Genomic DNA, 26,395 nt, shown 5'->3' with positions numbered 1-26,395 from the left:
GAATAAGGCCTCATTACATGTTAGTGCTCTGGAATCTTGCCTCATCACAAAGTGATCTGGAACCGGGCTTCAAGACGCATTAGTACTCTGGAATCAGGCCTTGTCATATATTAGTGATCTGGAATCACACGTTAGTGCTCTGGAATCAGGTTCACCACATGTTAGTGCTCTGGATTCACACAGTGATCTGAAAGCATGTTCACCCCACATCAGGGCACTGGCATCATGTTCATCACACAGTGGTGCTCTGATAGCATGTTCACCACACATTAGTGCTCTGGAATCAGGTTTTATCACCCAATTCTCTGGCATCAGGTTCACCACACGTTAGTGCTCTGGCATCAGGTTCACCACACGTTAGTGCTCTGGCATCAGGTTCACCACACGTTAGTGCTCTGGCATCAGGTTCACCACACGTTAGTGCTCTGGCATCAGGTTCACCACACGTTAGTGCTCTGGCATCTGTCTTAATTACATATTAACGTCAATCCTTGCACACACCATCCACAAGACAAAGTGTGTGCTCCATACGCTGGGTCCAGACTCATTGAGAGTTGCTCTTTGGGGAATCGGACATATCGTGGGGTCTTCTGAGAGGGAAGCAGGAGGGTGTAGGGCAAATCTTAGGCATCTGGTGCGAGGTCTGGGACCTGCCGCCCTGATGCTGCAGTTCATGTGCGTGGTCACACCGGCACCACGCACCATGCAGGTTAAAATAACAGGCTGACATGACACTTCTTAAGGGGCCGTTCAGCGCCTTGTCGCTACATCACACCGGCATCAGTGTGGATCAGTGTCTCATCTCAGGAAGCAGCCGCAGCAGTCTCAGCTCAGCTCTGAGAACAAAGTAATTTCTGAATCTGGGGAGGAAATTGGGGGAAGTGAAAGAAAAATTGAATCCTTGCTGTACTTTTGTGGTATTTGTACAGATAGGAAAATATGTGCAAGGAAAGCGGTCTAGCAGCCTTGTCATACTTACATATTTCAGACACAGATTCAGACGCCATCTAGTCACACTGGCCAAAGTATGACCCTTTCCAGGTGGTAGCTCTAGCAGGAACCAAGGGAGTTAGGCCTGCCCCTGTAAGGAATGGAGAGAAAACATTCAGGAGAAGAAGTAAGATGTAAACCAGGGTCACTAACAAAAACATGGCCAGTTACCAGTTGTGCCTGTTGAATGATGCCACCCGTCCTAACTGAGGTAGTTTTACGCACCCTACCCCAATAGCACGTTCTCTGTAATAAAAGGTATGTGAAAACTGACGCAGTTCACATGTCAGGATGTAATTGTGTTAATGCAGTCTGCTTGTTAACACTCACATACAGAAGGGAACTAGCTTATAGAGACCCAAGAGACTTCCAGAAATGCTGCTAATGTAGTGAGTGGCTGGTAGGGCTTATGAAAGATGCTCACATTATATGTTTCAAAGACACTCTGGGTTTACTTAGAAGCACCAAAAAATGTCAGTGATGCACTAATCTGCTTGCTTGTGCAACACTATTGCTCTGTGACTTAGCTCTGCACCACTTTGAAACAGCTTTTCTAAGTTGTCACTTTTGGTTTCTTCTTCTAGGGCTTAGCAGGGACAGATGTGGCCAAGGAGGCATCCGACATCATCCTGACTGATGACAACTTCTCCAGCATTGTCAAGGCTGTGATGTGGGGCCGCAATGTGTACGACAGCATCTCCAAGTTCCTGCAGTTCCAGCTGACTGTCAATGTGGTGGCTGTCATTGTGGCTTTCACCGGGGCATGCATCACTCAGGTGAGTGCAGACTCACGAGTATGGGAGCTCCCTTGACCCTCCTCATGTTCATTTACTGTCCCCGTATCAACTAATATGGGCATAATTTCAGCTGAGTGTATTCTCAGAGATTGGTACAGATACAGTGATTCACCTGACCCACCACTCAAGTGAGTGTAAAGAGTGGAACTGCTATGGGGACCTCTTCAGGTCCCGCTTATGACTTCTGCATCCCACTATCAAGTTGTGTGCTACAAAGAGTTCTTTTAACACGTGATCAGTCACCGCACTCAGGGGACAGGCTTCGATGTATGGAATATAAAACGACAAAGATGCATTTAAATACAAGCCATGGTAAATAACACAGGAGATCACAGTGCTTTTACAACCAAATGAAGTGAGTGTGCCTTTAAAAACACGGTGAGACAATTTTGTGTACATACATATAGGGTGTCACTGTCCCATATCAAATACATATAATACATTATAAATTTCCATTGGAACTAAAATAAACAAGTGATGGGTTGCAAATGTTAACAGACACCACAAACTAAAAAAAATCTGTCCGTAAGATGTCTTTGCAGCAATCTTGTCACAAAAAAAATTGAAGTAAAGCTATACAATGCAATCAAGTCATAAATAGCAAACACCCACTCAGAAGATGTGTGCCCATAAAAAATATTAACAAAAGACGCACTTTTTTTAAACCTACACGAAACATTTTTTTAAACTCAAAGTGCAATTATGAATTAAGGCCCCATAAAAATCGACCAGACCTACACAAATAGATCCTTCCCCTCCATTAATGTCCTCACAGCATTCTGAATTTGAGTTTTACTCAATGAGCATTTTTGGGGGCAACGCCATACAGTTTTTGAATGAGTATAAAGTCCAGTACTCATTCAAAATATGCCCACATCTTCGAGGGTGAAAAAACAGGTGTGCTGGGGGGACCTGTAGCAAAATCATTATTATTTTTTTTTAAACTCCATTTTGATAACTGTTGATGTGGTGATTGTGTCAGTCCGCTAGGTGGCAGTGTTAGCCCATAAATGTAAAGACATGTGTTAAAAAAGATGCAGTATTAAAAATGAAGAAATTAAAATAAATACTTAAAACCAACTAAACATTTACGTTTCGCCTTATAATGCACCTGTCCTTAGTAAAAGGTTGCCCGCTTCTCGGCGCCTGAACAATATCCGCCATGTAGAAATACTTGAATCAATAAATAGATAAAATCTTCATTTTTATTTACAAAGGGTTCTCGGCACCATGACAATGTCCTCTCTCACCTTCCAATATCTCCACAGTGCTTATCACAGAACTTTAATGAGCCCATTTAACCTCACTCCCGTAGCGCTTTTTTAGGTCGAGCCTAGACCGCACTTGCACTGTCTGGAAGATCTGTTGTCGGTACTTTGTGAGGGCTTTGGAGTATTGCCCCAGTACTTGTCCGCTTCCACTTGGGGACTATGTTTTTTTTCTAGCAACCGCCTCTATTTAACTGCCTTGATAGAAAACGACCAACAGAGGTCAGTAAACTGCCAGAATCGCTTTCTGCTTAGGGACTTTCTTTTTTTAAATTTTTCTAGCAACTGCCTCTTTTTAACTGTCTTGAGAGCAAATGACCAGCGGAGGCCAGTAAAATACCAGAATCGCTTTACTCTGTATTATGTGCTTTGTAGCTAAAAACGTACAAGGTCCCAACGGCGAGACCTATTGCATTGCAAATGCTTGCTCATCCTGTTGCCAACACTCCTCTAGACCTTATAAGACACAGGGTTTTGAAACCTTTTTTACCAAGTCTTTAAAATATACACTGAGTGGACTTTGGTTACACTAAGGAGACCAAAGCTCTCTCACCTAAATGCTCTTGGCTGCATGACATTCTGCTCTCCATGAAGAACTTTTTATTGAAATACACGAGAAACTATTTTACATCTGAAAAGTACACTGAACCACCTCACTGCTGGTTACGTTCTGCACAGAAATAAATCTTTTTTTCCTGCTTTTTCTCTCCACCTTTGCCAAGGTAAATAAGTCTGGCTTTTCCACGCTAAAAAGAATTTGCACAGCACATATCATGAGTAGATGTAATTTAAGTTTGCTAATGATGGTCAAAGAAGACTTAACAAGTCCAGGCTTTACAGGGGAATAAAAACTATTGCAGATTTTTGTCCCAAATATGGAATAGTCATCCAGTCATCTTCTGTTGATAAGAAATAAATCCACAGCCAGAAACAAGAGAGAAAAGTCTGGACAGAGGATTTAAAAGGGGCTGGTTTGCTTTGAAGAAATCAGGACAGTGTGGTGTTAAACTAGACCCCGCAGTATACCATGAAACCAAGTGTAGGGTCAGTAGCTCACTAGAAACCTACTCCACAGAGCAGGGAGCTTCAAGGACCCAAGAGCCCAGCCCAGGCCACTAAAGCTTGCCTGAAGCCAAGCTTCACTGTGGAGGCTTGGCCTTCCTCTTTCAAACATTGGAAAAAGGTCTAAAGATCTGGAGTTGAAAAAGCGGCATGGGTTTGGCTTTTATTTTAGACTCCTTGGAGAGAGTAGAGTTAGCCCTGAAACCGAGAGTTATCCCGAGGAGGCGGGTTTACGGCAAATCCTCTTTCTATTTGCTGAGAAAGATTTCAAGGCAACACTAGTGTGGTCTTCAGTATTGTACTACAGGGTAGTCCACTTTACACTTAAGTCCGTGCCCGCCTCGCCCGTTGCACTGTTGTCAGGTCTGAAAAGGAAATGCAATCTACTCCAAGCATTTTAATGCAACACTAATTCTTTGCACCAAAATCTACTTATTCTAAACTATGCAATGCTAGCCTCCTCCACTGTAAAATAATCTAAATCTAAAAAGGAAAATCTTGGACTAGTCCACTGCACTACACTCTACTTTCAAGTACACAGTGCCGACATTCTCTACTGCAATTTTTAATATCATCTAAAGAGGAAAGTCCTGGACCAGTCCACTACACTATACTGTACCTCAAACTGCACTGTGCTTGCCTTCTCCACTGTAGTACAATATGTTGAAGAAAAGAAAATCCTGATCTAGTCCACTGCACTTTGATTCAAAGTACACACTGCTGGAGTTCTCCACTGCAATATGTTCTATTCTAAAGAAGAAAGTGTTGGGCTAGTTCATTGTACTACAAGTAGAGAGTGCTGGCCTTCTCCTCTGTATTATAATCCAATCTACAGAAGAAAGCCCAGGGTTAGTCGACTGTACTATACTCTACTTCAAAGTACTCAGTGCTAACTTACTCCACTGTATAATAATCAATTCTACAGAAGACAATCCTCGACTAGTCCACTGCACTACACTCTACTTCAAAGTACGCAGTGCTAGCTCACTCAACAGTAATATAATACATTCTGAAGAACCTCTTGGTTAGGTTCACTGCACAATACTCTACTACAGAGTACACAATGCTCGCCTTGTCTTGAGCAATATGACCCAGTCCGAAGGAGTCGATTGCATCTTAATCCACTCTTAAGTTTGAAATACTTTCTAACACAATAGCCTGCCGCATTTGATAATCTCTAATGCACAGATCTTTTTGCTGCTCCAGTGCACTGAAGCTTGGGTAGTTGTGGTCTACAGCACTCACTTCAAGCTTGTCTGCTGCAATGCATCTTAAGGTAGTGCAGGACGTCAAAGATACTTCATCCTACACCTTCTCGTATGTATGCCGATATCCAGAAACACTTTGGTCATCATTACTGACATTCAAAGGTTTCCAGTTTACCCTAAATCCAACCCCCCGTTCTATAAATTTTTTGTATTGATTATTGTTTTAGTAAACATGCATTGATCACTATTAATGTGGGGTTCCACCGGCCCGAGGGAAGCCATGTCATGTAGCAGCACCTGTGTACCACGGCAGAAATACATTAGTGCTGCTCTTAAGTGAGCTCAGGCTGAGTGTAGATGTTCTGCACTCACCCTGGCTCCGGAAGAGCTTGTGGTCCAGTTTTGAATGGTATCATCAGAGGACGAGTCTCATGTATTATTGTGCACCTCACCTTCTTCTCTGATCTCCACCCTCAGGACTCCCCCCTAAAAGCTGTCCAGATGCTGTGGGTTAACCTCATCATGGACACCTTCGCATCCCTGGCTCTTGCCACTGAGCCGCCGACGGAGTCTTTACTGCTGCGCAAACCCTACGGCCGGAACAAGCCCCTCATATCCCGTACAATGATGAAGAATATCCTCGGCCATGCGGTGTACCAGCTTGTCATCATCTTCTCGTTGCTCTTCGTAGGTATGTGGGCAACAAGTGCCACTCTACTAGGAACTGTGGGGTCTCGCCGGAGGTAGGGCAACCATGCCTCATTGGGTCCACCCTGCACTAAATAGCAACTTGGTTACATCTTAAATACATAGAGCCTGATTTAGAACTTGATGGATGGGTGACTCTGTCACAACGGAGACGGATATCCCATCTGTCGAAATATAAATCCCATTATATCCTATGGGATTTATATTTCGGCAGATGGGGTATCTGTCTCCGTTGTGACAGAGTAACCCATCGGCCAAGATGTAAATCCGGCCCATACTATTTTCACTGATGCATGTATTTATCATAATGTGATACGTATTTAACTGCATCCCTTGTTACACCTTGAGACTGTGAGCTCGGACAGCAGAGCTCGCACTCATGTTACACATATTGTACAATCCCAAATAGGACAGCTGCACCTCAGAGTACAAGGCTCTGAGTAATGACAAACACTAGAGCCATATTTCAACTTACTCAGCTCTCAGTCAATGTACAAAGTAGAAACAACCCTCAGGTGACTTGCATCGAACCTTCCCAGACAACAGAGATGTTACGTAAATTACACACCTCTTAAAGGATCCGAGATGCAGAGCTCATTCTGCACAGACAGCAAACTTTGCTATTTTAATTAAAAAAATGTTACAGAGTTTTATATAGCGCAAACTTGACCTGAATCGGGTATCAGAGCGCTTTACATAGCACCAGTTACGTTACAGGAGGACACATTCATTTTTGTTAGGCACGGGGAGATTAAGTGATTTACCAAGAATCACAGGATGTTCAGCATCATTGCATCTTTGCTGAGACTCAAACCCAGTTCCCCAGATTCGAGGTTGACCACCCTAGTCGTTAGGCCAACTCCTCTCCCCTCTGCTTAGGTAGCAAAGGTATCTCTCAGTTTATATTGAACATACAGACCAAAGTCTCAGACAAACAGCAGCCCCTCTCTTCACAGAGACCTTATGCAATGAGGTCTGAGGTGACCAGCCTATACCAAATAAAGTAGCCTTAGAGTTGTTAAGCACATTTTATCGACTCAGGCACAGCAACAGACAAGAGAGCCACCACTAAGGTTACAAACATGTGACAGTCTGAGGCAGCATAACTATCCCCCAAGTTACAAAGTTCTTACTTGGCTAAATCCTCAAAAAACAGATCTATCACCCACGTTAAACAGCTCTCAGCAAGATCTCAGACAACAAAGGTATCTTTCAAGTTAAACAAATGACCCAGACAGCTGAGCTATTCCTCAGGTTACACAGATTTCAGTAATTCCTCATACATCAAAGCCATCTCTGCTTACACCAACCTAACAGACTCAGGCCTTAGATAGCAGGGCTATCCTTGAGACTTTCCAGATCTTGAAAGCTATGGACTCAGCAGAACCCTGGTATGTCATCCGATGATGGATTCTTAACAACCTATGGAATAGTATGGCAACTGAACGGGGATGGTCTGCACAAAAAAACATACTTTACTACTGACCAGCAGCCCTGTTTCCCTTGCTGGACCATAATAGGGTCTGTAGATTAAAAGCACTCCTGAGCTTCGCTTTTCTCCTCAGAGATGTCTTCCATACCCTTTTCCTCCCCATCTCTGCATTTCCAGGTGAACTGGTGTTTGACATCGACTGCGGCCGGAACGCTCCCCTCCACTCTCCCCCATCAGAGCACTACACCATCATCTTCAACACCTTCGTCCTGATGCAGCTCTTCAACGAGATTAATGCCCGCAAGATCCACGGCGAGAGAAATGTCTTTGACGGCATTTTCAGCAACCCCATCTTCTGCTCCATCGTGCTGGGCACTTTTGGCGTTCAGGTGAGCCTGCATGTAGAATGCCCAAGGACAGGAGGAGTGGTGGTGGGCCTGGGTGGAGAAGGTCCAAATGACTAGAGGAGTGGTGGTGAACTCGAGTGTAGAATGTCCTAAGGACTGGAGAAGTGGTGGTGAGCCTGAACGTAGAATGTCTCAAAGACTGGGGGAGCAGAGGTGAGCCTGAATGCAGAATGTTTCAATGACTGGAGGAGTAGTGGTGAGCCTGAATGTAGAAGGTCCCAATGACTGGAGGAGTGGTGGCGAGCCTGAGTGTAGAAGGTGCCAAGGATTGGAGGAGTGGTGGTGAGCCTGAATGTGGCATGTCCCAAGGACTGAAGGAGTGGTGATGAGCCTGAGTGTAGAATGCCCCAAGGACTGTAGGAGTGGTGGTGAGCCTGAGTGTAGAACGCCCCAAGGACTGGAGCAGTGGTGGTGAGCCTGAGTGTATAATGTCCCATGGACTGGAGGACTGGTGGTGAGCCTGAAAGTAGAAGGTCCCAAGGACTGGTGGAGTTGTGGTGAGCCTAAGTGTAGAATTTCCTAAGGACCAGAGGAGTGGTGGTGAGCCCGGGTTTAGAATGTCCCAAGGACTGGATGAGTGGTGGTGAGCTTGAATGTAGAGTGTCCCAATGACTGGAGGAGTGGTGGTGAGCCTGAGTGTAGGATGCTCCAAGGGCTGGAGGAGTGGTGGTGAGCCTGAATGTAGAATGTCTCAAAGACTGAAGGAGTGGTGGTGAGCCTGAGCATTGAATGCCCCAAGGACTGGAGGAGTGGTGGTGAGCTTGAATGTAGAGTGTCCCGATGACTGGAGGAGTGGTGGTGAGCCTGCGTGTGGGATGCTCCAAGGGCTGGAGGAGTGCTGGTGAGCCTGAATGTAGAAGGTCTCAATGACTGGAGGAGTGGTGGTGAGCCTGAATGTAGAATGTCTCAAAGACTGGAGGAGTGGTGGTGAGCCTGAGTGTAGAATGTCCCAAGGACTGGATTAGTGGTGGTGAGCCTGAGTGTAGAATGTCTCAAGGACTGGAGGAGTAGTGGTGAGCCTGAATGTAGAATGTCTCAAGGACTGGAGGAGTGGTGGTGAGCCTGAGTGTAGAAGGTCTCAATGACTGGAGGAGTGGTATTGAGCCTGAGTGTAGAATGTCTCAAGGACTGGAGGAGTGGTGGTGAGCCTGAATGTAGAATGTCTCAAGGACTCGAGGAGTGGTGGTGAGCCTGAGTGTAGAATGCCCCAAGGACTGGAGGAGTGGTGGTGAGCCTGAATGTAGAATGTCTCAAGGAATGGAGGAGTGGTGGTGAGCCTGAGAGTAGAATGTCTTAAAGACTGGAGGAGTGGTGGTGAGCCTGCATGCAGAGTGTCTCAAAGACTGGAGGAGTGGTGGTGAGCCTGAGTATCGAATGCCCCAAGGACTGGAGGAGTAGTGGTGGCATGAAGTGTGGCATGTGGGACTCTGGAGGATGCTACAGTGGACTTTGGGATTAGGAAAGGTGGATTTAGGAAATTTGTGGAGGCGAGGAGGGGGAAGGTGATAAGGGATAACAACCTCTTTTAGAGGGTTGCTATGTTACGTATAAGATATTAACTTTGTATCTTCTAACAACGTATCTGAGGTTTGAGAGCCTCCCTTCAGTTTTTAGGACTACTACCAATATTTATGTGACTGAGGGCCGTATATAGCGTTTGGCGGTCAGGGTACACCATAACAAATCTGGGGGAGTCCTGTAGTTCCTATAAACCTATATGGGATCTGCGCATTCAGACAACATACACTGCGGGCTTGGTGTCCGAGTATGTCAGCTTGTATACCAGCTAGCCCACAGTGCTACTATTTTTTTTATTTATTTATTTATTATGTTTTGGCACTCCGAAGAGGGCCACACAAACAAAATACACAAAATACATGTACATATTCCATCATAGAAAGAAAAAGGTAAACAGTTACAACACTCTCCATAAAAAGGACATACTACGACACAGTCCTCCGTATTTCATCAATAAATATCTAAAAAACCTTTAAAAAAGTTAAAAATATTGAAGCAAAACATTTCATTGGGAGGAGTATATAAAGCCTTTAAAAAAGAATTCGCATCAAGAATTCCCAATTGTAAACAAATTGATCTTAGCCACTTTAAACGAAGTGAACGCAATGCAGGACAAATAAACAATACATGGGTACAATCCTGTGCAGACATATTACAAAAATTACATAGGGGGGAAGACCCATACCATTTAGCCAAGAGAGAATTAAGCGGCAATAGATCTTGCCTCAAAAGAAACCAAAATCTCCGAATGCCATGTGATAAATTCCAAAATACATAAGGTTGAGCAAGCTTCCTTGAATATGTGTTAAACAGAAGGACGCTTCGCTTCTTAGCTGTAATGGATTCTTTATCCCGCATGAAGCAAAGAGTCCAGGAAGCCTGTTTCAAAAGAGATTTTAGTTGGGAAGGAGAAATAGTAAAAATAGAACTCTCATCTAATTCAAGAAGTGCCACAGCCTTTCTGAAATTCTTAACAATTTGAGAGTGCTCTTGAAAACTTCCCAATAATTCTCTCTTGAGAAGGGATCTCAGAGTCCCCATTTCTCCTCTGGCGAGGCTGGCGACCCAACGTACTAATGCAGACAGGCCCTGTACCCAACTGCTACGCAGACCAAATTCCAGTCTAAGAGCAGCTGTGGAGCAAGCAGAATTCAGAGTGGTTAAAGACCTTAATAATTTTCCTTCAATCATTTGAAGGAAGCCCCAGTGTTTTAAATCGACCAATTCTATTCCATATAGGAGTGTTGAAGGGATTTTTGCCTTATAAACCTCTAGTAAAAAAGCAAAGTGTCTTCTCCCTGTGGCTGAATAAAGAGCACTCAAGCTTTTGCCTTGAGACAGGGCTTTACGAGAGTTGTTATCAATGTGCTGCCTCTCGCTCAGGTTTGCAGAAACAATTCTTCCTAAAAAGGTATATGATTTAACCACTTCCAATTTCTGCCCACCTACTAACCAGCCATAATTCTCAGATTTAGATTTTTTCCTCCCTGTAATGCACATAATTTTACTTTTTGAGCCATTCATCCTCAAGAAGTGGGACTCAGCAAAATCATGTAGAGCCTGCAGACGATTAGCTAGACCTTTAGGAGTTAGATCTAGGATTAAAATATCGTCAGCATATAAAAGGCAGGCTATAGGATAACCCCCCACTACCGGGGCTATGCCATCACCAGATGCAAGCGAAGTTGGAAGATCAGCAATATACAGGGAGAACAGCAGAGGAGCCAGAAGACAACCTTGTTTTAAACCATTAGTGGACGGAATAGCCCGCGAGAGGCCCCTTTCTCCACCCTGTAACACTCGACACCAAGTGTCTGAATGTAGAGATCGTACTAGGTCTAATAGAAGAGAGGGCATACCTAGTATCGCTAGCAGTGCTACTAGAAACCCGTCTTACCAAGGTGAGAATATTTCTTGGCAACTATAGAACATGACAACCCTGATCCCTCAGAATCGTGGAGACTGTGCTACTAGTCGCACGGTAATTCGTGCTCACTTTGTCTCGGAGAGCGATACAAAGAATTAATGGTGGGGTCGTTTCTCAATAAGTATTTATTGAACCAGCATCATGCTAGTGTAAAATAGATGTGCTGAAACAACCATTAGACGGTAACAGAGATTCTGTAGTAGGGGATCTCTGTGTATAGTCATAATCTGTGAATAGTCCCTCCCATGCCCCACGGAATTTCAATAGCGGAGGCGGACTCAGGATTTGGCAAACATGGGAGCCCCCTGTTATGTTCCATATAGGTACCCCAATATTGGCTCAGGTCCTAATGCACATTTACCCTACATTGCCCTCATATTGCATTACATAACGGTTCTTAGGTCTGACCTTTTACCTACTTGAGGTAATGACTAGAGGACCTGGACAGCCGGCCGAACATCTCCTGCATAAAAACTGTGTACAAGGGTCATTCCTTCCGTCACCCTAGTTCAACATGACACAGCGAGGTATATCCCCAGGGGGTATCACTTTGAGTAGTTATATACCATCTCTTGCTAAGGTAGAGAGAGGAGAAAAGGTAGAGAGAGGAGAAAATGACTTCCATGCTGACACACTGACGTGAGACGCTGAGGTTCCTGCACGCAGACAATCCAGCTCACAGTGGTCTGACATCCCTTGTGGGGTGTCCACCTCAAGACCAGAATGGGGTCCCACAGTCTCTCACTTCAGGTAATGGTGTTGACTTTATCCTAGAGGGATTCTTGGCTTCCACACCTACATACATGCTAGGTACAGTTAGGTACATCTAGTTAGGGTCGCATCGTAGGAGTACGCTTTTATTACTGTCATGGATTTTCATACTTGCCTGTATTTATCGTTTTAGCACTATGGTAGAAATCTACCATCCTTTTACTCTGTTAGTGCTTATAATCATTTAGGATTAGTTTCTTACCTGTAACTCCAGTTCTGTAGTAGGGGTATCTCTGTCATAGTCATAATCTGTGAATACTCCCGCCCATGTGCGTGGACCCCGGAGCAAACAAAATAGTCTCTTAAGGTGTCCTCTTCTGCAGTCCTGCATTGACACTTAAGAGAAAATCAAAGACAAATAATGCAGCCTGACATTAACAAGGCTACACTGGCCAGCACTTCATCCTGAAGTGACAAAAAAGATAGCCAAATAATAATTAAATTTACACATTTAGTTAAGTTTCACCCCAAGAGAAACTACCCTTCACAAAACTCCTTTGTCATGATAGAGAGGAAGGGTTGGACAGACAAGCCCCATAGGCTGCCATTATGTGTCTGGAAAAGGGATACCGTGCCTTTAAGGAACCCTCTAGAGACCCTTGGTATCCCATGATGCACAGCCAAAGGCAAGTTACTTTCAGTTCTTTATGAAGGTGTATAAAGCCAGGCCTGTAGCATCCATGATGTCGACGTTTCATCCACCGGGGAGGAGGGCGGGTTGCTTATGACTATAACAGAGATACCCCTACTACAGAACTGGAGTTACAGGTAATAAACTACTCCTTCTGTAGTAGGGGATCTCTGTGTATAGTCATAATCTGTGAATAGAATGGCAAGCCCATCCCAAACAATCCAAACCCAGCGGTGGAAGAAACATATAGAATCACTACTGAGCAAATAAATTCCTCAGCGAAGAATGCCCAACCTGCGCATCTGCCCTGGCATCAGAGTCCAAGCAGTAATGCTTAGCAAAGGTATGGATGGACTTCCAAGTGGGAGCCCTACAGATGTCTGGAATGGGAACATTACGCAGCAAAGCCATCGTAGCCGCTTTGCCCCTGGTAGAGTGAGCCTTAGGCTTACCCCCTAGAGTCTTGTTAGGTTTCTGGTAACACAATTGGATACAGGACACAATCCACCTAGAAATGGACTGTTTGGAGGTGGCAAGACCAGTCCTGACCGATCCATAATTAACAAATAACTGATCCGATCTACGAATCTCCTTGGTCTTATCTAAGTAGAATTTTAATACCCGTCTCACATCAAGTGAATGAAGGGACCTCTCCCCCGAGAGGAAGGATGCGGAAAAAACGTTGGTAAGGTGATCGTTTGATTGACATGGACATCAGCTATAACCGTAGGGAGAAACTTCGGGTGAGTCCTCATGACAACCTTAGAAGCATGAAATACAGTATAGGGCTCTTGGCAACGCAGGGCCTGGATCTCACTCACCCTGCGAGCCGATGTTATAGCTACAAGGAAAGCTGCCTATAAGGATTGATGCTGTAAAGAAGCCTTATGAATAGGCTCAAAAGGCTCCTTCATCAATCTAGACAGTACCACATTAAGCTCCCATGGAGGCGAAGGACGCTCAATGGGAGGAAACACCTTCCTCAAACCTTCCAGAAAATCTTTGATGACAGGGATTTGGAAAAAGGAAGTATGTGAAGGGCATTTCCTATACGCAGATAAAGCTGTGAGGTGAACCTTAATAGAATGAAAATTAAGGCCAGATTGCGCCAAATGCAGCACGTACGGAAAGATGACATCCTCCTTGCAGGATGTAGGGTCAGCATCTTTAGAGGCGCACCAAATGCAGAATCTCCCCTCCATTTGTATGCGTAGGAAGTCCTTGTAGATGGTCTCTTTGCCTCTTTCAGTATCGCCATGCAGCTCTCTGGAAGATTTAAATGTCCATACTGCACTAGTTCAGGAGCCATGCTGCCAAACTCAACGACGAGAGGTTGGGATGCACCATCTGCCCTCCGAACTTCGTGAGAAGGTCCGGCCGACACGGAAGCCGACGATGCGGCAGGAGAGACCGGTGTAGTAGGTCGGTGAACCACCACTGCCGAGGCCATTCCGGAGCAATGAGGATCATCTTGGCCCGTGACTGGGACAGTTTGTTCAACACTGTCGGGATCAGGGGAATGGGTGGAAAAGCGTAGAGAAAGCTGTTCGACCAGTTGATCCACAGTGCATTCCCCAGCATCCCCGGTTGGTAAAACCTGGAGACGAAGTCTCGGCATTTGCTGTTTTCCGCAGTGGCGAACAAGTCGATGTCTGGAGTGCCCCACCTTGTGAAGATGTCTCTTAACACCTCGTCATTTAAGACCCACTCGTGGTTTTCTTGAACGAGCCTGCTGAGAGCATCTGCCTGAGCATTCTGCACACCTGGCAGATGGGTTGCCGTTATCGTCAGTCCCCTGGCCAACAGCCATTTCCAGATCGCTTGCGCTTCCAGAGACAGTGGGCCCGATTCACAGAACTAACTTAAGACAAAATCCTAAACTTACTACCATTTTGGTATTCACAGAAGGCACTTACTCATTTTGGTATTCACAGAAGGCACTTACTCATTTCGGTATTCACAGAAGTTAGGAGTCCTAACTTTAGAACTCCTAAATGCCTTCTGTGAATACCGAAAGTCTTAAAATTAGGATTTTTCTCAGTTTAGTAGTAGTATACTTAGGACTCCTAACTTTAGGACTCCTAAATGCCTTCTGTGAATACCGAAAGTCTTAAAATTAGGATTTTTCGCAATTTAGTAGTAGTAAAGTTAGGACTCCTAACTTTAGGACTCCTAAATGCCTTCTGTGAATACCGAAAGCCTTAAAATTAGGATTTTTCTCAGTTTAGTAGTAGTAAACTGAAAAAAATGCTAATTTTAAGCCTTTCGGTATTCACAGAAGCCATTTTGGAGTCCTAAAGTTAGGACTCCTAACTTCTGTGAATACCGAAGTGAGTAAGTGTCTTCTGTGAATACCAAAATGAGTAAGTGCCTTCTGTGAATACGAAAATGGTAGTAAGTTTAGGATTTTGTCTTAAGTTAATTCTGTGAATCTGGCCCAGAGTGCGCGATCTTGAGCCTCCCTGCTTGTTGAGGTAATACATCGTTGTTGTGTTGTCTGTCTGTACAAGCAGGGAATTGGTACGAAAGGACGGGTGGAAGGCTTTCAGCACCAGATGATCAGCTCTGAGTTGCAGAAAATTGATGTGATACGTGGATTCTGTCTGAGACCACGTGCCTTGGATCTGAAGGTGGTCCGAATGCACTCCCCAGCCCTGGAGAGACGCATCTGTTACAATGGTCTGAATCGGTATCTCCTTGTGGAATGGATTCCCTTTGAGGAGATCCTCCGGTGAACACCACCACTTCAGGGATTGTAGAGCGTGTTGAGACAGTTGGATCCTGTCCTCCAAGCTCCCTCGTCTCTGGTTCCAACGATCTTCCAGACATTCCTGCAACGGCCTCATGTGAAGGCGTGCATGTGGAGTGAGAAAGATACAAGAGGCCATCAACCCCAGAAGAGAGGACACCGTCCTCACCGTCGGTGATGGAATGGACATGAGAGTCTGAGCTTTCCGAAGGATCGATAAGCGTCGCTCCTCCGAAGGACACACGCTTGACTTGAGAGTATCGATGGAGTACTGCAGACACTGAACGGGAGTCGGGACCAATTTGGATATGTTGATGTGCAGACCCAATTGGTTCAACAGAGCAGCCATCCTGTTGAAATGTAGCTGTGCCTCCTGGATTTGATCAGCCAATCGTCCAGGTACGGATAAACAAACAGCTTGTTCTTTCTTAGGTGTGCTGCCACCACCGCCATGCACTTTGAAAAAGTCCTGGGAGCAGACTTCAGGCCGAACAAAAGTACTGTATACTGATAGTGGTTGGTGCCGGCCAGGAAACGCAGTAACTTCCGATGCTTCTGGGTAATTGGGACATGGAAGTACGCGTCCTGCAGATCTGTGGCGCAGAGCCAGTCTCCTCGATGCAGCTGAGGATAAATCTGGTGCAGGGACAGCATACGGAACTTTTCTCTGCGAATCCATTTGTTTGCTTGCCCCAAATCCAGAATGGGCCTGAACTCGTTTCTGTCCTTTTTCCGCACAAGAAAGAACCTTGAGTATAGACCCTTTCCTCTTTGAGATGGAGGAACAGGCTCTATCGCCCTTTTTCTTAACAGGGTATCGGCCTCCGCTTGGAGTTCGCGTAGCAGGTATTGTGCGCGAACTGGTGGAATAGCAGGAGGAGGGCTGATCAAGCGTAGACTGTATCCATTGCAAACAATATTCAGCACCCACTTGTCCTGAGTAATTTTTCTCCACTCTGCCAGGTAGTTCTGAATGCTTCCCCCCACCGGAGTGGGCAACAGAAGAGGGGGAAGCAATCCCTCAGGGCTTTGACCCAGCCGGGCCCTTGTGCCCTGATGTGGACTGTTGGTTGCCTCTGCCCCTTTGACGTCTCTGAAAAGGCTGCCTCTGAAACTGCTGCTGTCCAGCCTGACGACCCAGCCCGCATTTGCGCTGTTGTTGTTGGTAGGGGCGGAAAGTCTTACGCTGTTCATTGGGCTTCTCCAAGCCAACAGCCTTAAGTGTCTCAACTTCCGCCTTCATGCGAGCCATTTCCTCGTCTGCATGGGCACCGAAGAGTGTAGAACCCGAAAAGGGCAGATTAGCAATTCGCTGCTGTGCCTCCGGTTTCAGGGCGGTAAGCCGCAACCAGGCGTGTCGTCCCAAAGTCATACCGTGACAGTATTCATGGGCTGCCAGGAGAGAGGTGTCTGCAGCCGCACTGATGATTTGGTTTGACACCATCATGCCCTCATTAAAAATTTCCTGAAAGTCCTCACGCTTGTCCCTAGGGAGGAGTTCAAGAAATTGCTGGAGAGACTCCCATAAGGAGCGGTCATAGCGGCCCAATGGGGCAGTCAAGCTTGCTGCCTTCATGGAAGTGGCTGCTGTACTGCAGACCTTCCTCCCCGCCGAATCCAGTCTGCGGCCTTCTTTGTCCGGTGGTATAGTGGACGATGGAGCCGTAGAGTGCTGCTTCTTAGCCGCCACCACTATAACCGAATCCGGAGGAGGATCTGTTCACAGGAATGCGGGGTCAGAGTTCGGGGGCCTGTACTTCTTTTGAAGCCGTGACGGACCCGACTTTACAGAGGCAGGCATCCGGAACAGTTCCATAGCCGGTTCCTCCAAACTGGGCACTAGAGGAAGCAGAGGACGGGAGAGTTGCTTCCGTTGTAGCGTCTCGAAGATGACCAAGGTGGATGGGGCAGGCACAGACAGTGCGATCCCTAGCTTAGCCGCTCCTCTCAACAGCACGTCTTGAAACGTGACGATGTCATCGACAGGTGACACCCTCGCAGGAGGAGAGTCTGACAAGGTCGGCGAGTATCTTCCACCACTAGAAGAGTCCGTGTCCCTGGTGTACCTGGAACGTGACCACTCACGGCGGTGACAATGTCGAGACCTGGTAGAGGATCTGTGTCGGCTACGAGAGTGATGTCCCAACCTGGATCGATATCTCGGCCTTCTGGGCACAGCCGGAATCACCAGCACAGGTTGCTGAGGCAGTGGTGGTGGTGGCGGAGGAGGAGGCGGCGTAGAAGGAGGAAGAGGAGGAGGCGTCGCCGTCTGAGGTCGTGGAAGCGACAGACGAGGGACCACAGGCTGGGCTGTTTCCGGAGACCTAGATGGTGAATAGGTCCTGGAGTATTCAGAGTCCGAGGTACGAATCACTCTCCTCCTCTTCCGGGCAGGCCTTGAAGAGGGTGCTCTGGAGGCAGTATCCCCTGATGGAGAACACCGGTGCCGCCTTGACCGAGGGCTGTCAGATGTGGAGATGCTAACCACAGAGTGTGACAGGCTCCCCGAAGACGACTTCCTCCTCGACGTCGACTTCCTTCTCAACGTCGACTTCCTTCATGACGTCGACCTTTCCCTTGACGTCGACTTGCTTCTTGACGGCGAAGATCTCCTTCTCGACGGTGACCTGCGCATCGATGTTGATGGCGAGCGGCGGTGTTGCCACGACGGCGAGCGCCGATGCCTTCGGGACTCAGATCGATGATGATGATGTGTCGACGTCGTCTGTGATGTCCTCGACCTCGTCCGAGGTCTCGACGTCCTTCCCCTCGACGCCGAACGTCAATGTCGTTTAGACCCAGAGCCCTGGGTCGACGGGAGCATCAGCTTTCCGTTTCCATTGCCCCCCGTTTGCTCCATCAATGGAAAGCTTTCTCCAGTGGCCTGATAGCGAGCTGGCTTTTGGAGTATGGGTATGACACCACCTGCCCTATTTAGGGCGAGCAGTCTGATGTGTTTACTTTCTGTCTGTCATCATCAGGAAAAACCTGAAATTCGAGGACAGAAATATGTAAATAATAATCCCTACACAAAGGGGGAAAAATTAACCAAAATGACAGCAGTTGGTATGAGGGTACAGAGATAACCAGTAGATTTGGTGTGGAGGGGTCATTAGTCTGTCAGGGTGGTGACGCAATGGCCTCCACCACCCTGACTGACGGACTACCGCTCGTCAAACTCTAAATCGGGCCAGAAATACTGCGATGTGTGTAGTGCCGTCAGGCTGTGGCAGCAATGAATGAAGGTGGCAGCAGTAAGGGTGGCAAATAGCACAAGAATGAATAGGAATGTTTTGGAAATCTTTATAGTAGATATATATATATATATGTATATATAAAGTATCACCGTCCCATCTGTTCTCGGATATCCGGAAAAAACAGGTACAGACCACAGCGTGTTGAGAGTTTCAGTGCAGTTTATTGCTCGAGTTGTCAGCAATTTTGGCTTAGTAGCAGCATTACGCGTTTCGACAGTAAACAACTGTCTTGATCACATGACATGCTTGCGGCCAATCAGAGCTTTTATATCGGTGACCAAACAGTGAAAACAGACATCGGTTGCCGCCAATTTTTGAAATCTCAATTGTAACCATAGTACAAAATATTTTTAGACATATTATTAGAGATTTTACAAATAAATATTTGTATACGGACAAATGTGCAAGATTCGCAGTTTACATTAAAAAAAATAATAAATATGTAAACATAGTGCAAGTGCAAGTGCTAAACAATTAGATTATAAAGGATTAAATTCAAACACCGATAAAAATAGTTAAAATACAAATTGATAAAATATCCATATTAAAATCATATGAAAATCAATCAATGTCGAGAAGCTGAGTGCCTATACTGTGCAAGTGTGTATTGTGTAACAAACTCATACTATGGCAGAACTAGAAGTGAAGTAATAAGATGAATGAAGACTGAACGTAATTCATATTGTATCAACCTCCTGTGTGGTTGTAACATGTACTTCACATCAACCCGTATATCTCATATAAAGTGCTAGTGCTAGAAAGATATCTTTGGAGTTGATAATATAGTCTGCCAAACACGAGTTTACATGTAATCAATATGCACAGATAGGGGCGGATGCTGAGTATGTATTAGACCAGATACTTTTGCCTGTATCGGCGATCATGTCATAAATAGACTGTTTAAAATCTTGAGTAAAACCGGAGCCCCAGTGAAACTCTTGATAAAAAAACATATCTAAAAATTCGATAAAAGCCTGATAAAATAGCATAGTATTATGGTATAAAACATGGATGGCAGATATACGAAAAGAAGGTAAAATTGAATGCGAGTCCCAGATAAGAAAAAGCAGGAATAACCTATAGGAAATGGTGCAATTCTTCACTGTTATTCAGACCATTTGGCATTTTGGAATCTAGAGTCAAAATGTAATACGACTCTAGTTGGCGCAGTTTTTTTTTTATGTATATATATATACATTTTTATTGTCCCACACTGAGCATCTGGTGGTATACCCACTTTGCAGACCATTGAACGGTACACCTGGGTCTTCCAGCATGCACGGAGGGATGTAGGGAGCTACTTGCTGCATCTGAAGATTTTCAGTCTTTAATACAAAGTGATGGCACTAGCTGGTAAAAGTACGAAACTAAAAAGATGCAGTACAAAAATGCATTTTCAGGCTCAATGAAGTCAGCTAAGAAGGTTCAAACATAAGATTTGGCCGATCCTTCTCAGAGTCTGAACGTGAGTCTCAGGATTCACTGGGGTTGTGGCATCCCATAAATCTCTGCGCTTGAGTCAGCGTCTTGCTCTTTCTTGGCATCAACCATACTGAATGCCGGAAGTTTACCGTTGAGTCAAGATTCACTCATCCACCCTCACTCAGGACTTTCAGTTCCACGCCGTGAGTATCAGGGCAGCTGCAGGAAAGTTTGGTTGGCTGTTTCTTGAGGTCCAAAAGTGGTTTGTGAGATGATGGCTCAGAAAGGCTCTCAAAAGCTAGGAAAGATGTGGATATATCCAGATTGGCATCTCCCCATTCCTGCCCGCCTTGCCATGTGTGAGGGCAGGAGCAGTGCATGGCAAGGCATGCAAAACGGTCTTAAACAGATGGCCTTAACTAGACAATTATAATGGTTTTTAGGTTCAATTTCAGAACCATAACGCCATTTAACCTGTTTAACAGCACATTTCTGAGGCATTTATGAACTTATGTTACTGTCATACGAGCTAAAGAAATCATGGGCTATATGGGTCCAGGACATAGGTTGGTGGTCTGCACCTAAGTAGGAAGGGGGACACCCTAGGCCTGGGCGGAGTGTGGTCAATTCTGCTACTATTGGCTAAATAGGCACCCACAGAAATGTACCTTTGTTCAGAAGATATCTGAAGATGGTTAAGATGTTTAGTGTGTGTTTGTAATTCACAAGTATCAGGCACATTTAAAGGCATATTTTAAGTACATTCCCCATCTATCATGGTGTTAAAGGTGGAGTATTTGGTCTGCTCAGGCCGCTCTGTCTTGTGTGGATCATCAGTTAAGCCAAGGGCGATGTCTCATGATGAACATAAGCTAAGCTTAACCTTTTCCAGAAAACACCATGCTCGGTGTGGGCCTACGGAGGCCTACGCCTGGTATGGCTTGGAGGCAGCACAGGTGTCATTGGGTGCCAATGGATGCTTGAGGTGGATTTTACTTTGAGTTTAGAGTCTTTGATCGCTGCACGTGTTGTGTGTATGCCACCGACACATTTGGTAATACCAGTGGATGAAGCTTCTCAAACAGTGCCCTCAAAGGACTGCGTGTGAAGTGTGCATCGGTAGCGTCATGAAACCCCTTCATGAAATCACGAATGTCAACAAGGCGGTCAACGATAATGTAATTTGAGGCATTATCAGCAATGCAATTGATGATGTAACTTGAGATGACATCACTGCATGTGCAAGGTCACGAGCAGCACGTCTCGTTTCAAGGGCACGAGTTGTGGATTGTGGAGCAAACCATAACTGGCCTACTCAGGTAGATTTTAGGTTTTGTTTTTTAATCATTCTTGAATGTTAAAGTGTTTTTTTCAGGGAATTCCTAAATCATTTTTAAACACATTATAATGTCATATGAACAATCAAAATTAACTTACCCTATGATTTTTGTTTACAGATTTTTGTTTTTACATACCACATCAAGCTCTCATGTTTTTATATTCCAGTATTGCACCTTTTTGTGGCATTATTGTAATATTTGTGTGTAGCGGGTGCTGGCCATGGCCTGTGGCCTGATCCCCCACCCATGCTTTGCATGTACTTTGGCCATGAGCAGCAGGGCGTGGCCGCAGGACCTGTCCGCACACCACACAGGTTGTTGCAGCATAAGTAAGACTTAAGTTTGAAAACATCTTTATGGATTGGATTTGTAGAGTCCAGTTAGTCCCCTCTGAGGGCTGGAGAAGGGAACTAACATGGCATAAGGACGTTGTGCCTGCATAGAATTGATACCGAGAAGCAGGCTATTATTATTTCTGTTTCAGTGATAATCCTAGGCTCAAAATGTTAAAAAATTTACCAAAGTACTGCTCTGGACCAGAGTCGATTAAATCCTGTTTATATTACTAATCTCTGAATACTGCAGGGTTTGGCAAACAGTTGTATTTCATTGTGTGCCTTTCATACTTGTGTCTGGGAAGACACACCATTTCATAACAAGTCGGTAAGTAAAACCAGGGGAAGATTTGACCCTCGGAGACACTACCCGGTGTAACCGCTTCCAGGTTTCACCCAATGGTAATGGGTAATGTCATGCGGCAATGGGATCTGGGATCTGTTCTGCTGCTCAGGATAGAATATTGAATTCTCTTCTTTTTGATGCCGAAATTCCCTTTGGTATTACCACTAGTCTGGGCAAATACCTGGGTAGGAATGCAGTTAACGCAGAATCCATGAAACTCAACTCAGGCGCAAAAATGGTTTGCATATGATTTTAAATTTACAGAGCAATTCAAAAGGAGGGTGTTAGAACTCAAAGAATTGTGAGGTGGAAGAAAAGAATGAAATGCAAACAAGTACAAAAAACAAACTTTAAAAAAAATGACATATTGGTTGTGAGAATCTCAAAAAAGAGAGTTTCCCAGGGACCAGAAAGGACTGGGTGTCAGATATTTATCAAAAAAGATTCCTTTCTGTGTATTACTCTTTTAGTTGGTGACCATGAGGCCTACACATTTAGATCAATAACCTTTGATTTTTGACTGTGACACTGGACAAATATTATTACTCCAGACTAGAATATACTTTTTGTTACTCTCAAAATTTATTTTTCATAGGAAAACACTTATATTCAATAAAATCATATTTTAAAATTGCATTCAATATATACTCTGATTGGGTGCTCTGGTACAATCTTATGTATGCTATCTAACAATTCCGTATTACGGTATCTATCTCAGAGTCACACACAGTTCAAATCATGTACTTTCAAAATTGCAAATTAAATACTACACAAATACATTTCATATGCTTTAAAAAGTCCCACTGTCGACGCGTTTCGGTGCATAGGTTACAATAGTAGCACCTTCCTCAGGACGGACGAGAATTTAAAACCAAAGTTTTGTTCTTCTTTCTAAAAAAGAGAATGCATATAATTAATACTATTTCCCTATGGAGAGTTGATTCTAGTTCTGGGCTATGCTGTTAATGTCACTATTACATGTTGTCTGCCCTTACTTTAAGTGTAGGGGTTGAAGTCCTTCTGTGGGTGTTCAGGACGACTTTATCACCTCTCAACTTTTGTGATTTTAGACCACTTGCATCATAGTCAGTGGAGTCATAGAATTCTACCAAAAGAGCATGGAGTTATTTCACCATACCTTTTGAGCCTATTAGCCTATTCTCATGCTGTTAAGCAAAACACTTACTTTTAAAAAGTCACGTTGACACATGTTCAATGGTGTCTTAAAGCAGGTACGTCTTTCGATATGCACCGCCTGTATTCAGTTGTTTAGCTGTGCCTGTAAGGTACATAGATAATGCTATATACTTCAAATAATGATGTCATGGCACTGGTGTTTATTCTCAACAAATACATCCATATACCTACCAATAGGTTTTTCGCCTAATGTTTAAGTTCAGGCTGTCCTTCCCTGCACCTTTTCAAGTGGTGTCCTGATACCTGTACCGGAATAACATGACGTTCAATTTAAGTGTACAGTTATCCATAGATCATGGCTTTAGACATCTACCTATCTCCTACTCCTTCTAAATTAGAAAGGGGTTCAGTACATACCAGTTAGAGCCTGCAATCTCTTGTGGCAGCCTGAATCTTGACAACGCTGTCTTCTTTTCTTTAAGCGCTGTCAGCCACACTGTAGGTTTTCTTGGGGGTGTTTTTACTTTTACTCCCAACCTGTGTATTAAAAGTCATATTGGAGGAGGTTTTATTTAGATCCTCGCATAGAAGAATCTTCTTATCGCATTCCCCAGATTTTGCCAAATTTGCTAATTACAAGTATGACCTCTACTCTCATTGTCACGTAATGCAAGCTGATAGACTATGGTCTTCAGAAAAGGAGTACCACAACTTTCCCCCTTTCCTAGGATTTCATTCTTGGAATCCTGCATAGGAGAAAAGATTCTCTCCCTCACTCTACATACATTCGAGTGCCCACTGCTTACTCAAGTCTTCTTTCCATCTAGTTTGCACCAAAGCGGTCCTTACCTTTAAAAATCGACGAGCCTGCTTGTCACAACGTCCTTCTTCCACCGCAACTGGTGAATGCAGTTGTTTGTGCAGGCTTTAAATACCCCTAGGCATACTTAATTGGATGCCTATTACCTGCCACATTGGTATTTAACATTCAATTAAGGTAGCCGTCTATCGGCGCCATTTTAGTAGTTTTTTGCATCAATCCTTTAAGGACTACAGGTCCATGGGTTCAATCCCGGGTCCTCCTGTTTGCCGAATTTTAAGCTGGTGACTGTTATTATTTCTGATTTATTTATAACACTGTCCCCTTTTCTTTTAATATTGTAAACTTCCTCCTGGGCACACCGGTTTGTTCAGACCGAATTTCGATCATTTTCGGCCGTCATTTTTGTAGTTTTTTAGTCTAGTTTGCGAACTACAGAACCACGGGTTCGATCCCCGGTCCCCCTGGTTGTTGATTTTTGAATTTATCCAAGTTAATATTTCTACCTTGCTGGTTACAAGTTCACATTAAATTCACGCCATTTTTGCAGTTCGCTATGCTGCATTGTTAAGGAACTACACGGTCACTGAATTGGTCCCCAGCCCTATATTTCACAGATTTTGGGTATTAGTCTCTCCAATTACACAAGATACTGTTTAATTGATTTGCAACTGGCATCTTGGTATTATGCCATAGTTCTCTTTGTGCACAGAAGTACTAGGATGCAATGCTCATTAACTGCCTCATTCTGTGCTCCACTGTTACTCCTCTACTCGGCTGGTGGTTCCATGGTCGCATATTTCAATAAACCTATAGGGCATGCCAATTTTCACACATTTCTTATTGTGAGGTGTGTCCCCTTATCCCACCCTATGGTCGTAGGTCAAAACAATTTAAACTCCACAACAAATGTCATACGGTTCACTATTGCTATTCACCATATACTACATTTCATATCATTTGTGTATTCTTCTATACAACAAGAAAAAAACAGTTACTGTAAAATGAATGGGTATAAAGTTCAACCTTGTTATTGGACATCTTCTACACTGCATGTCTGCTTCATTCAGTTATAAAAATAAAATAGAACAGTCACCGTGTTACATTGGGTATACCTGCATTGTGCTTTTTGTTAACAATGTCCAATACAACATGATTCTTTTGCATAGTCTTTACAGAAAATACTTGCATTATAGCTACAATGCCATCCTAAATACATAATACCATTTTCATTGCCTATACTAGCTTATTTCTCCCAATTGGGGCCAGCCTTAATTTGGGTCGTGTTAATCCTGATATTTATTTGGGAGATGATTACAGACTTTCATATTACTATCCTGTATTTCTTGGATGTGGTGGGGCAGAAATCTGCAGCACTATCTAATCATTCTGTCCCATTCCTCTCGACCGTTAAGTCCTAGATAATAAGATTTAAATTTGGACATATAAAACTGTTCTCTCTGTTTACGTTTTTTGTTTAAATCTCCTCCCCTTACTGAAATCTTGATCTTTTCTAAAATGAACCACTTGATGTCATCCATATTGTGGTTTTCAGATGTCCAATGTTCAACCAAAGGAGCATTCTTTCTTTGGTTTCTTATTGCGGATCGATGCTCCGTGAGCCGCAGACGTATTTCACGTCCGGTTTCTCCAATGTAATATTTGTTACAAGGACACAGCAATAGGTACACTACATTAGATGTGCGACAATTAACATGTTCGTTCATCCAATGAGTTATACCGTTGATTTCCAGTTTGTCGGTCTTAATGATGCTCTTACAGTGTGAGCAAGACCCACATGGCAGGTTTCCCCTAATAGGAGTATTATTTGCAATATTCCTTAGTCCCCCACTCTTTGGTTCTTTAAAGGTATGCACTAAATGATTCCTGATGGTCTTGTTCCTCCTGTATGCATATGTTGGTTTAGCCATTGGTGTCACTCCTACCTTATTCAATATGCCCCAGTTCTTGTTAATCAGGTTTTTTACCTTATTACTAAAGCCGTTGTAGTCTGATACCATTATAATTCCATCATTACGATCATTCGTTTTTGTCGATGTCTCGAACAGACTATCACGGTTATAGTACTTGGCGCGCTTATATGCTTGTTTTATTAAGCGCTTAGGGTATCCTCTCTGTGCAAGCTTAACTCTAAGGATGGCTGCGTGTTTTTCATAACTGGATCTATCGCTGCAGTTACGCCTAATCCGTAAGAATTGGCTGAAAGGTATCCCATCTTTCTGGCATTTAGGATGGTAGCTGGTATGGTG

At 44.3% G+C, this 26,395-nt stretch overlaps 1 protein-coding gene and 1 long non-coding RNA gene across 8 annotated transcripts in view; one reads left to right on the top strand and one right to left on the bottom strand.

Moving 5' to 3' along the window:
* The window catches only part of ATP2B3 (ATPase plasma membrane Ca2+ transporting 3), a 988,364-nt gene that overhangs the window by 929,718 nt on the left and 32,251 nt on the right, over nucleotides 1-26,395 (top strand). For all 7 annotated transcript variants that reach the window (XM_085629813.1, XM_085629812.1, XM_085629811.1 and 4 more), the window contains 3 exons: nucleotides 1,575-1,766; nucleotides 5,803-6,016; nucleotides 7,643-7,854. In XM_085629813.1, the coding sequence (XP_085485939.1) occupies nucleotides 1,575-1,766; nucleotides 5,803-6,016; nucleotides 7,643-7,854 (618 nt within the window). The remainder of the gene's footprint in view (nucleotides 1-1,574; nucleotides 1,767-5,802; nucleotides 6,017-7,642; nucleotides 7,855-26,395) is intronic.
* LOC146797142 (uncharacterized) lies at nucleotides 22,833-23,487 on the bottom strand. Its single transcript, XR_014969691.1, has 3 exons — nucleotides 23,355-23,487; nucleotides 23,164-23,273; nucleotides 22,833-23,059 (listed from the first exon to the last, which is right to left on the bottom strand). It is a non-coding gene; the product is annotated as an uncharacterized LOC146797142 (long non-coding RNA).

This window comes from Triturus cristatus, chromosome 10 (genome assembly GCF_964204655.1).
Source record: "Triturus cristatus chromosome 10, aTriCri1.1, whole genome shotgun sequence".
Lineage (NCBI taxonomy): Eukaryota > Metazoa > Chordata > Amphibia > Caudata > Salamandridae > Triturus > Triturus cristatus.
The sequence above is the reverse complement of the archived record's forward strand: the minus strand, read 5'-3'. Positions and strand labels throughout refer to the sequence as shown.